Source organism: Gracilinanus agilis, chromosome 1 (assembly GCF_016433145.1).
Source record: "Gracilinanus agilis isolate LMUSP501 chromosome 1, AgileGrace, whole genome shotgun sequence".
NCBI classification, from domain to species: domain Eukaryota; kingdom Metazoa; phylum Chordata; class Mammalia; order Didelphimorphia; family Didelphidae; genus Gracilinanus; species Gracilinanus agilis.
In genome coordinates this window covers 131,456,981-131,469,913 of record NC_058130.1, presented here as the reverse complement: position 1 = coordinate 131,469,913, position 12,933 = coordinate 131,456,981, and the positions used below count along the sequence as shown (strand labels likewise).

The 12,933-nt window shown below is 41.9% G+C and overlaps 1 protein-coding gene across 1 annotated transcript in view; it reads left to right on the top strand.

The window, feature by feature from the left end:
- Window positions 1-12,625, top strand: part of GTF3C1 (general transcription factor IIIC subunit 1) — a 143,797-nt gene extending 131,172 nt beyond the window's left edge. The window contains exons 32-37 of the mRNA XM_044656736.1: window positions 121-377; window positions 1,706-1,989; window positions 4,812-5,406; window positions 8,943-8,988; window positions 9,252-9,444; window positions 11,273-12,625. Coding sequence (XP_044512671.1) covers window positions 121-377; window positions 1,706-1,989; window positions 4,812-5,406; window positions 8,943-8,988; window positions 9,252-9,444; window positions 11,273-11,494 — 1,597 coding nt within the window. The 3' untranslated portion in view covers window positions 11,495-12,625. The remainder of the gene's footprint in view (window positions 1-120; window positions 378-1,705; window positions 1,990-4,811; window positions 5,407-8,942; window positions 8,989-9,251; window positions 9,445-11,272) is intronic.
- The last annotated feature ends 308 nt before the right edge of the window (window positions 12,626-12,933 follow it).

Below are 12,933 nucleotides of genomic sequence, written 5' to 3'. Positions count from 1 at the left end.
AGTTTTTATCCTAAAAGAGATAGAAAAAGTAAGCAGACCTTTCTCTTATTGTTCATTTTTTTAGTCTTCTCTTAAGAAAGGGCCTTGTATTTGGATAAATACCACTTTTTTTTCTCTTAGCTTGGCAAAGGATGGTAGCTTGGAAGATGATGATGAAGAGGAGGAAGAACTGGATGAGGGTACTGCAGCAAAACGCAGGATTGAGGTGAAACCCCACCAGGCTTCCCACACCAACTATTTACTGATGCGAGGCTACTATGCCCCTGGAATCGTCAACACTCGGAACCTGAACCCTAATGACAACATTGTGGTGAATTCTTGCCAGATGAAAATGAAGCTGCGGTGTACTCCACTGCCCACTCACCTTGGCACCCCTGGTAAAAGCCTCCTTCCCAGAATTTGATGAAAACAGGCACTACCATTAGGCCAACTTCTTACAGAAAATATGAGGGCTCCAACCTGAGGGCCGAAAGCCAAAAGTCCTGAGTGGTAGCACTTAGCAGTCAGACAAAGCAGTGTGTGGCTAAGTGCTCTGACAGACAGGTAACAGAGACATGAAGCACTAGGGTGGGAGAGGATACTTGTTGGCCTGCCTGCCTGAGTTCATTCCTTACCCTAGTTATTTTTCCCCTATAGAGAGAAATGATAGATGTATACCAATTGGCCTTCTCAGTTTTTGACCTGGTCACAACAGGATCAATTTCTGTGAACAGTATTGATCCTTTTTCTCATTTAAAACCTTTTTAAAATTTTCATTCATTTAATTATTTATTTTTGTGCTTGTGTGCTGAAACTCTCCTCAAGATGTCACCCTTTTGCCTTGAAAAACTTCTTAAAAGGCCAGCTTTGGTGCAATGCATACAGTTAGCACTTAATAAGTGTTTGCAGAATGAATACATTCAGAAGAGATATAGTTGAATCAAGGAAAATATATTTTTTAATTAATTAATTTTTTTCTTTAAAACCCTTACCTTTCATCTTGGAATCAATACTGCATATTGGTTCCGAGGCAGAAGAGTGGTAAGGGCTAGGCAGTGGGGTCAAATGACTTGCCCAGGGTAACACAGCTAGGAAGTGTCCGAGGCCGGATTTGAACCCAGGACCTCTCATCTCTGGGCCTGGCTCTCAATCCACTGAGCCACCTAACTGCCCCCACATTTTTTTTAATGTATTTTTTTCTGAGGGTTGCCCAAGTGTACAAGATCCTATTGCTAGGCAATATATGAAAGCCAGTAAGACCAAATCAAGACCCCACAGAACTTACAGGCTAATTGGAAAAGCAAGATAGAAGCTTGTGAACAATAGGGGGCTTAAGATCTTGTTCATGGTAATCATGGATGTCAGGGCAGAACATGATCAGTTGTCAAAAAGATTATTCAGACAGTAGTTGCTGCAGGAGGTCAGAGGAGGATGAAATCCTCACTACACGCTGAACTAGACTAGAAGGTTTTTACAAAGGAAATGGAGATGAATTGGGTCTGAGAATTAAAGCATGCACAGGTTTTGGATAGGCACAGATCAGAAGGGAGGACATTTAAGGCAAGGCAAGAAAAATTCCAAGGAAGGAAGATAACAAGGTTTATTCAGGAGCTAGTAAATAAACCATTTTAGAGAAGAAGGTTTAAAAATCTTTCCACTTCTTGTCATGTAATAGTTTAGGAAATCTCTGATTTGTTCATTGTGGTTGAGTTTCTTCTCTTTTCAGTGACTTCTATAATGGATCAGACTACAGTTGGGGTCACCTGCCTCCCTGATGCTTTTACAAGGTTGATAAACCCCCAGGAAAATGCCTGCAACTTAGATGAGCTTATCCAGCAACTGAAGAGTTATGGGTATAAGCCTGCAGATGTGTCTGCTGCTTTGGAGATCCAGAACACCATTGCTGCTGCCTCCCATTTTGGGATAGACAAGGTAGAACTGAGCACCCAGTTCCCCAGCTTTGAGAAGATAGACTGTGAGCGCACAAGGACCTTCACAGAGTATATCCAGGTTAGTTGGGCATCAATTTTTTATTATCAGTTTTATTGTAAACTGGCCACCACCTGTATAGAAATAACAATAGCCCACATTTTTGTAGCATTTTTCACTTTGCAAAGTGCTTCCCTCCCAGCAACTTGTGAAAGGAGGTAGTTAAATGGTGACTGATGGCCCTCTGTTTCACAGATGAGCACAGTATAGAGAGATGCAGCTAACAACTTGTTCATGATGTCTGAGATTGGAGGGATCCTCTTCTAGTACTGTCTGAAGTACAGGGAGCATTTTGACAATGTTAGGATTTTTGCAAGGGACAGAGCTAGGGCTTAGACAAAGAAGGAACTTTTCTAGGACCTGCCACTGGTTTCCCCAATTCAAAGCCAAGGACAGTTTTTTAAAAGAATTGCTCAGTGGGTCCTAATTTTTTACAGAAAAAAATCATTCTTTCACATTGCTTCTGGTATATAGCTGAGGCTTCAGAAAGTCAGAATAACATGGGTCATGGCATAACATCAGGCCTGGAGTTAGGAAGGCCTAGGTTCAAATCTGGCCTCTGACATTTCCTAGCTATGTGGCCCTGAGCAAGTCACTTAACCGTGAATGCCTAGTTCTTGCCACTTTTCTATCTTAGAATCGATATATAAGGATTTAAAAAAAAATAACATAGGTCTTTGTTCTGTACACCACAGCAGTTTGACATCTGAGGCATTCTGGCCCAGTAAACAAGTAAAGTCACTTAACCTTTTGATACTCTAGGCCAGAGGTGGCAAGATTTTTAGAGATCATGTTCCCAAACTACAACTTCAGGATGCCTATAAGGCCTTCCCATCCGACCCCCCATTACCCCAGAGAGCAAAGGGAAGAAGTGCTCACATTGGGCAGTTCGACAGAGGAGCGGAGCATGTAAATAATGTCCTTGGTTGCTGTGAAGAGCAGCCCCCTCCAGCATGCTGGGGCACACATGCCACAGCTTCACCTAGGCAATTCTGGAAGACTGTTATAGACAAATTACCAATCTGTTTATAGGCAGAAGGAACACTCACTGGGCCAGACCATTTTTTAAAATAGGCTTGGATTTTCCCCTGGATTAATCAGGACTATGAATATTGCATGTACTTTGGAGGAAGTATTCCAGTGACTACTATATGCTCAGCAATAGAAAAGATGAAACAATTGTGTTCTCTTGTGATCATCTGCTCTCTCTTGTGTATACTATTATATAGAAAATGTTTTAAGGCCTCTAGAGATCCAGGAATCTCAACTTTATCCCCCCAAAAAGATCTGAAATTCTCAGTGAGCAACTTGGTTAATTTTATATGACCAGTGACAACTTACTGGCCCTAAAACTTGAAGTACAGAGTAGTGAGTGAGTGGGCAGTGGACTTCCCCTGTTGTGGTCTCCATTCTATATTGAAAAAGACCTAAGAGGCTGCAAGAAGTGTTTTTCTCTAGATAGGATTCTAAGTAGACATACAAAATAATGTCTTCCAATCCTTTTGTTATAAAGATGAGAAAACAGACTGAGAGAGCTTAATTGCCCAATGTCATACAACTGACTAGTGACAGAGCTAGGACGGGAACCCAATTTCCAACCCAGGGCCCTCTACAGGGTCACAAGTTGAGTCCTCTTTTACTTACCCTTAAAAAAGCCCATTTAACCACTGCAACCAACTCAAAATAATTGATGAGAGGCTAGGTATAAACATTCTAAGTCTCAGCCCACCTGGAGAGGTGATGCCCCTATATTTTCCCATGAGGCCTGATCGTCCTAGCTTCCTATTTGAGAAACATCCAACTGTAGGATCAGCAGCTAAGAAAGGTGTCTATGCCACCTGCTGGCCACCTCTCCAAATTATATGTATTGATAGAGATAAAATGCTACATCCTTCTCTAACAGCCTCTGACAACTGTTGACTTCACAGGCCTTGTGATTAGATAGTACCTCTATACATCATTGCATCCCTTCCCCTCCCTTTAGATGGGCCTATACTAAAGCTAGGTCAAATAGATTGGTACCCATTTCCACAACTCAAAACAAGCATGTATCCAGGATCTAAAGAATTCATCTCAGTCATGGCTAAGTCTGTCCCTCCCTCCTAGTCTGGTTTTCATGGAAATATGTGTTCATGAATCACTCTGTATTAGTTATAGACACCCTTAGACAAGGTTGAGATTTTCACTTCCTCAAGGGAGTCTCAGTTCCTCAAGGCAGAGTCATTAAATTCTCAAAAAAAAAATTTTAACTCGCTTTCATTTTTATAATGAACCACATTTTGAGGTGGGGCTGAGGAGAGGGAAGGGGAACAGGGTGCTGGTGTAGAAAAATAGAGCATGATAACTTTTTTTTTTAACTCTTACCTTCCGTTTTAGAATCAGAACTGTGGATTGGTTCCAAGGTGGAAGAGCAGTTAGGGCTGGGCAATTAGATACAAGTGACTTGCACAAAATCACACAGCTAGAAAGTATCTGAGGTCAGATTTGAACCCAAGAACTCCCATCTTCAGGCCTGGCTCCCTATCCACTGAGCCACCTAGCTGCCCCCATAACTTTTTCAAAGTTAAGACCCTACCCTCCTTAGCCTATGGCAAGAGCTAAGACAACTAAAAAAAAGTAGAAAAGGTAGAGCTAACTCTAGGTGTTGAGATGAAAAGTCGTGGTTCTCTCTTTTCAAAGCAGGGGGTGAAAAGGGTATCCTTTAACCTTCTAGATACTGGTTTTCTTAGGGCCTCTTCATTCCAGCAAAGATATGCTGCCCTCCTGCCAGGTTCCATCAAGGAGAAAGAAATATAGAACATTCAACAAATACTTATTAAGATGTGCCTTTCTGCTTCTCCTAGGACCTCTTGATTCTGCACCAAGTGTTAGAAGTTGGAGGCAACACTGTGCGCCTGGTGGCAATGAACTCTGCTCATCCATGGCTGTTACACTCGGTGCGCTTGAAGAACAAGGAGGAAGAAACTGATGTGCAAACAGAAGATCTTCACCCTCCTAGCCAGCAGCCACAGCTGAGGACCCAAGAGCAGCTTTCCAAAGAGAAGAGCTCCCTTGAGGGAACTGAACCGGGTCCTCGGGAGGCTAAGAGGAAGACACTACACAGCAGTCAGGTGAACCCAGACCCCACCCAGGGGGGAACAGAAGGTGATTTGGAAGGAATGAAAGAGCCTCCCACAAAGAAGGCTGTTCTGAAGGATGTGCGCCTAGAACACTGCCCAAATCCAGCCGAAGAGAAAGGGACCCTCCCTGCAGATGGAGGAGTGAGAACCCTAGAAGCTCCAGCACCCAAGACTCAGTTAGAATCGAGTGGAAGTGACCCTCTCCTAAGGGTCCCAGAGTCTGAAGGCAGTCGGGCAAATGCCAGTGACCTGGAAATCCTGGGCAAAGAGCAACTTGGAAACCAGCCCCAAGCACTGGAGGGCTATGAGGACCCAAAAGGTATGGAGGCAGCTTACACTCCCTTTGAACTGACACTGATACTTGATCGTTCATTGTCCCCAGATTATTAATTTACAGCTGTGGTCCAGATCTTAGCATTTGTGTTAAGGAGGGAGAGAATTCAGATTTTCTTGTTAATGGGTCACTTTATACTGATATTCAACTTGACATTTTCAAAGTACTTTCATGTACATTATCTCACTTAAGCCAAAAAATAACTCCATGAAGAGGTTGTTCTTATTTCCATCTTATAGAAATGGAAACTGAGGTTCAGAGAAGTCTTGTGCCTGTAGTCATGGAGCTAATGAATCTTTGGACAGGACTACTTCTGACCACCTGCCTAGCGCTCTTTCCCTGTGACATATACAAAATCTTAGAGCAGTGTGGAGGGGCCTGAGAGGTGACTGAATCCAAATTCTTACTTACTGTATCCACAACTTCCTAGACAGGTGGTCATCATCCAGGCTCTGCTTAAACACTTTCAGCCAATTCTCTTGTTCTTATAAGACTGGACTACTTAGTAAGGGGGTTACCCAGAAAATACCCCAGAAAATCCCTGGGCTGTGCCTAGACTAGCTCAGCCCTTCAGCATGGGGTCTGGACTGTCTGCCACCTTAGTTACATGGACAGCATGGCTAATGAGGATAAGCCCCTGGACAGCTGATGAGCCTAATGCATTGGTAATGAAGGGAAGGAACCCTGGCCTTGGAGTCAAAAAACTCAGCCCTGCCACCCACTGACTTAGTTGAGGTCACTTAGCTAACCCTTCTGAGCTTGAGCAGTTTTCCATGTGCAAATGGGATAATATGTAGACCACCACCCCACCACCACCCCCACTGGCATATCCAAGGAGAAAACTATTAAATGTGACTCGAGGCCCTACAAACACCACAGCAGAATGTCAGAATATGCCATCTGGGGGAAACTGACTCTTAAAATTAGAGACAAAGAGCCCAGCACATGTGATGTGCATCGGCTTACTGTTCTCTTCCTACCTTCCTGTGCTTCGGGATCCTTGACTTTGTGGTAGCAGCTGACATCAGCTTGTTTGGAATCATTCTCCCTACTAGGCCTTTCATTTCTCGCTTAGTTTGTGGGAGGGGAACAGAGAGATGCATAGAAGAGCAAGTCAGGGACTGAAATCAGAAAGCCCAGAGTCAAGTGAGTCCCAACTTTTGCAGTGACTAGGCATATGATCTGGGGGAAGTCACCTCTGCCCCCTTCCTGAGCCTTAGTTTCTTCATCTGTAAAATGGGGCTACCTCTGCCTCACCTCAGTTGTGAAGCTCAACTATGATAATATATGTAAAGTATGTTATAAATGTCAAGTCTTTTAATTACCTTTGGGAATAGTCTTTTTGCCTTTAGACACACTTAATTTTTCCAGAAAGCTTTACAAAAAGCTTTTCTGGCATCAGGGGAAGCTAGGTAGCATAGTGGATAGAGTGCCAATCCTGGAGTGATAAGAACCTGGTTCAAATCTAGCCTCAGACACCTCCTAGCTGTATGATCCTGGGCAAGTCACTGAGCCGTATTTGCCTAGCCATTGCCACTCTTCTGTCTTAAAACTGATAAAAAGGAAGATTGGTTTTTTGTTTGGGGGAGGGGTTTGTATACTTTGGCTTCAGTTCTCTCTTGTCCAAAAGGAGGGCCTCCTTTCTTAGTGACAGCAGACAGTGGTTTCCTTTTTTTTTTTTTTTTTTTTTTTTTAGTACATAGGATCTGAAAGCTGTCATTCAATTTGAAAAAAACCCAATAGCATAACAAGTGACAGTTGGAGGACAAGGTGTTCTAAGTCACTGAGTACAAGTCTGAATTGCACTGAACCTTTTCATAGAGGGAAAAGCCCTGTTAGGATTCAGGGACTTGAGTCTCTGCTGCTTTCCTGTGTTCTTTTTAAAAGCAATTTACTAACCACAGATATTCAATCTTTTAACCAGATGGTCAACTACAGGGGTTAGCACCTCAAGAGTCCTCCTAAAAAGATAAAAGTGCTTTTTGGTGATGGTAAATTTCTCTGTAGCAAAGTGAACTCTAGAAAGCTAAATATCTCAAAAATGGCAAATGGCAGATAGATAAAAAATAAAATCTTTTAAACAAGAAGCTAGAGATGGTTTTGACAAAGAATGGTACCGGTGGAAATACTTATTAAAGTAATTGAGTAAAAGGAAGCAGTGACAGAAATGTAAATGAGAAGTTGCTTCTGGATCTTTTGTTAAAACTTGACAGGTAAAAGAGGTGAGTCTAACTCTGGGTTAACCTTATCTGAGCCTCCCAGATAATCAAGCTTAACTGGGCCCCATACCTGCTGGTGGGACATTTTAACTGCAGTCAGTAACAAAGATAGGCTCTGTTAAAGTGATTTGGGGTTTTTTTAGCCTCTTTTTTTCTGAATGTTTCATAACAATGGCTAAGTTTTCAAAGCACCTTATCTAGAGCAGGTAGGCGGTAGGGATACTATCATGAGCCTGAGGAACCTAAGGCCCTGACAATAAATTCTTAGAATATGTCAGAGTGAGATTCAAACTCAAGTCTTCAGATTCCAAATTCAATGCTCTTCCCATGGTGCTGGTTCCACCTGTGAGGCTTAGTAGCCTCATGTATGTAAAATTGGAATTTAGGAGATGCCATCTAAAAGTATATATATATTTTTTCTATGGACACGCAGGCGTCCCCACACATAGGACAGTTTAAATGGGAGGAAATTCAAAAGTAACGCCTCTTGATCTTCCGGAACACTGGCTGGAAGAATGGGCTCCAGCAGTAAATATAAAAGATAGGCGCGGTCTTATATATATTTTACCAGCATGGCCATGGCTTTAATTAAACTATTAATTTATATTATTATATCAGTCTTTATTATTTTTAATTGTAACATGTAGCAGAAGGAACATGAGACCAATCAATCAACAAATAGAATTTATTAAATATATTTATATAGAAATATCTAAATACATATTCAGTATAAATAAATTATTAAATATAAGTATAATCTATTAAACACTATGTGCCAGATATTGTGCTAGAATTGCTTGGCACACAAAAGTCCCTTACAGCTCTTCAAACCTATGCTCTCATTAACAAAAGTGTTAGTGTATCAAAATTTAGTAATTAATTAACATGTTATATTCAGAAAAATCCCAAAGTGTATTTTTATGTGTCTGAATCCACAGTCACCTCTTCCCTGAGAGGCCAACACCCCTTGAGGCAGTGCCTCTTGTCACCAGAAAGTATTTGGTAAGGATTTCCATCTATCCCTCCTTGCTTCATTTATAACCTATTCTTCCTCTCCTATCATATGCGTGTTGTCCTAAGTATGTATTCTAATGTATTCTTTAGATAGTTAGTCTTTATAGGATAGAAATATTACTCAGGTCCATATTCTTGGTAATGAGCATGAAGTCCAGCTTTCTGGAAGTCCTACCTGCAGACAGCCCCAAGGTGGCAACCTTCCTAGAGACCAGCTTAAGAGGAATGATTCTCATTCTTGATAAAAGGTATATATGTAATTCTGTCTTTCTTTTGTTTTTCTAACAGAAAGTCTTGGAGGAGGAGGCAGCCTCTCCCAAACAAACAGGGAAAAGTGAGTAGGGTTAAACGATTGTTTTTGTTTTTTTATTTAGGTTTCATTGATGCCTTTTCTTTTTTAAACTAAGGTAATTTCCAATATATCATGCCTACCATAATAGAACATTCCTTTATAACAAAGAAAAACAATTAAGCAGAACTGACTCATAGCAAGACTAAGTCTGATAGCATTTACTGCCATTCCCATCTTTTTATGTTCACTAATAACATTAGTTCCACAGATGTAAGCACTAAATCTATCCTCTGTTTCTCCAACAGGGATTGTGAGAATGTCTGCTTCATTGGCAGGCCCTGGCGTATTGTGGATGGCCATTTAAATAAGCCAGTCTGTAAAGGAATGATGGAGGCTGTCCTCTACCACATCATGACCAAGCCTGGCATCCCCGAGAACACCCTTCTGCAGCACTACCAAGGAGTCCTGCAGCCCATTGCAGTATTGGAAATACTCCAGGTATGTGCCTGGATAGCATACCCTTGAAGAAAAATATCTTCAATGTTGTTCTCCAGAGCACAAGTGATAAAAGAGCCAGTTTTAGGTTCACAGAGAATTCTCTGACTTTAAATGGTTCATTAGCAATCTGGGTCTTCCATCTTACAAGTGAGAGAATGTGGATAATTCAGTCCAGACCATCTACTGTGCTGGGTAGAAATCCCAAGCTTCTGACATTAGCACAGACTTTATAGATTGCTAGAACAGAAAGATGAGCTAGTCCAATCAGTTAGCATTTAGGAAAGAACCTTCTTTGAGCTGGTATTTTGGTAAAGCAAGTTAGACATTAAAAAAAAAAAAAAAAAAAAAAGTGTCCCTGCTCTTAAAGAGCTTGTGGTCTGTTGGAGGAGAAAACATGCAAATAGCTATGTACATACAAGATATGTATCACATAAATGGGAGGTTCTCTTAGAAGGAAGGTACTAGCCTGGCAAGGACAGGGCTAGAACTTCCCCTGACAGAACTTGGAATGTGAGCTAATTCTGCTGAAGGAGAGAGGGGTCAGAAGTGAGGCAAAGGAGCATTCTATGCTATGTAACAAGTGAAAGGCCCAGAGAGTTTGAATTACTTCCCCACGACAGGCTAGTTGGTGAGAGACTTGTACTAGGATTTGAACTCCTAACTACAGGTTGGGTGCTTTTTTTCTGTGCCATTTCTTTTTTTAACTGTGCCATGAATTGAATCAAATCTATATATGAAAGAAGTTCTCTATGCATGGGTACTGTAAGAAAATATTTGACAGCCATGTTGAAGTCAAGATGATGGACAGTTACCTGCTTAGAATGTGGAATGGACTGAGCTTGGCAGGAGCCTGGCAGCAGCCAGGGTAGTTAGGCTGGGGTATAAAAGGCAGGGATTTGAATCCACCTGGGTCTCAGTTGTGAGATATTTTGAGGTGAAGGGTGGATTGGGTAGGCCTAGCTTGTGCTCTGTTCATTCAATTCAAGCAGCAACCAGCTTCAACTGAGTTTCATCAGTCCCTGTTTCCTGAATTACATTTACCAAAAAGATCAACAAAACCTATCAATCAGCAGGATAACCTTGACTCTAGGTTGAGGCCTGTCAGCCTCAGCCAGGCTGTTAACAATCAAGAACTTTGATCAGATATATACAAGAAAAGATTCATCAATAAGACAGATATCTAGATATATTTAAGGATTTCCAATTCCCACTTTCCTAGCCATTATCTTGCTCCTCCTCCCCTAGATCTATTAATTTATTAAATCATCTTTAAAACTACAACTTGCCTGAGTTTCATCAAAGATCTAGTGGGCTCTGGTTGAGTACATCCTGTGCCAGCTTAAGGGAAGGATTTTATTATATTCCTTCAGCATTAGTAATCAAATCCGCAGTCAGAAAGGCATTATCCAAGACACAGGGCTTCTGTTGGGCAGAGTTAGCTGAATTCTTCTATTAGCCGATTCCTTGCTTGGCTGTTAGCCCTAGAATACTGTAGTCATCTTGAGTTTGGGATAAGTAGATTCTCTGTAACATCAACTATATATCCTTTGGGGTTCACTATCTCATACCTAGGTGTCCCACTTAGGATTCAACACCCACAATTAACCCAGGCTCAAGATTGTCTATAACAGTACTCAGATAATATAAAAAGAAAGGTTGCTTGGTGGCTAGCACTCCCCAAATAAAGGCTCTTTGGGAAAGCATGGCCATGGCCACTAAGTGCACAAGATGAGAAGGCCCAGACGAGTGGTGAGACACACCAAAGGATAGTGCAGACATTGTCTAAAAGACAAAATCTTAAAGACTGGCTTTGTTATTATTTTCTCAGGGTCTGGAAACACTTGGCTGTATCAGAAAATTCTTCCTAAAAAAACCACCTGGAGTCTCCCTTTTCTCCAAACCAGCAATTGAAGAGGAGGTGATGGCCCCTGGCCCGAGTGAGAGGCTAACTGTATTTTATGAGCCCACCATAGACTGTACGCTCCGCATGGGCCGTGTATTCCCACAAGAAGTGAACTGGAACAAATGGGTACAGATGATCCATTTGTAAGAAGACCCGTTTGCATTTACTTCTCCCAGCATCACTAGATGAGAGGAGATGATCACTGGAGAGCCATGGATGGATGGATTTCCCAGTCAATGATTTACAGTGGCTTTGGTGCTGAGTAATATCTTCTCTCCCCACCTCATTCCCAATTATGACCTTGTATTTTCTGGGCTTCAGGATTGCCTCGGGCCAAGGATACATCCCACTGTGAAGGAGCATAATCATGTCAACAGTGAGACACCCCCTCCCTTCCCCACACCCTCCATCGTGAGACAAACTAGACTCAGTGTCCCCCTAGACATTAGTGCAGTTGGCCTCAGATATAGGCCCAGTGACCAAGATGGGGTCTGTAGCCAACAAGCTATTCAAGAAGGAAATGTCATTTCTCCTTTATTCCTCAGGCTCCTGTCACAGGCTGCCTTTCCCCAGGCCAATCTCATGGCACATCTCTGTAGGAGCATCTGAATTAAAGGCCTTCTTTAGCCCATTGCCTTCTGGGGCACCAGAAGAACTGTGGGCCTAATCTAAACCCAGTCTAACGTGGTCTGCCCAGACCATGCTTGATTCAGTTGCCAATCCCAGGTGCTGAATGAATGCCTCATTCACCCTCTTCTGTCATCCAGGCAAGGGGTGGAAAATTCTAGCTTTGGAAACAGGAACTCAAACTGTACCTTCTGAATGGGATGTTCCTGGGGAAAGTGGGCCTCACTAGTTGTCCAGAGAACCCCAAAGAGCCTTATGATTCACTCTTTCCAGCAGGCTCAATTTGGTGCTTCTTATATTAGCTAGACCCAGTGCTTAATGCACTTAGCTGGTAAGGAGCAGCCCCAAATTCCAATTGTGGAATGGGGCCTGATAGTGAATGTAAATATGTGATACTACATTTATGCTCCCTCCCAGTCATCCCATCCCCACAACCACCTTTTTTATACCACTTGTACTGGTTTCTCAGTCACTGCAGTTGTGTGGTTTTTTTTAAATTGTAAATGAAGTTGTTCTGATGTATAAAAGCTTCAGTTTCATTGAATTGGGGGGCTCATAGGAGTGCTGGTTCTTCAGAATCCTCTTAGGTGGGTAATAGTTCCAGCTGCCATTTGGAAACAGTACAATCCCCACTATATCAATAACCTTCCATAGGGCAGCCCATTCCTGTCATTTAATAGCTGGCATCTACACAGAGCCATTAGTGTTTACATATATAATCTTATTTGATCCACAGAATGGTTTTAATGTAGGTAGGGTAGGAATTGGTATCCTCATTTTATAATTTTTTTTAAATGAAGACTCAAAACAATTAAATGATTTATCCAAGATCACACAACTAGTAAGTAGCAAAGTTTTGGAAGGAACCAAAAAGGTCGCCCAGTCCAACCAATACTGGGATAGGAATTCTATCCACTGTTAATGAGTCAATAAGTACTTATATCTCCTAACTGTTGCTC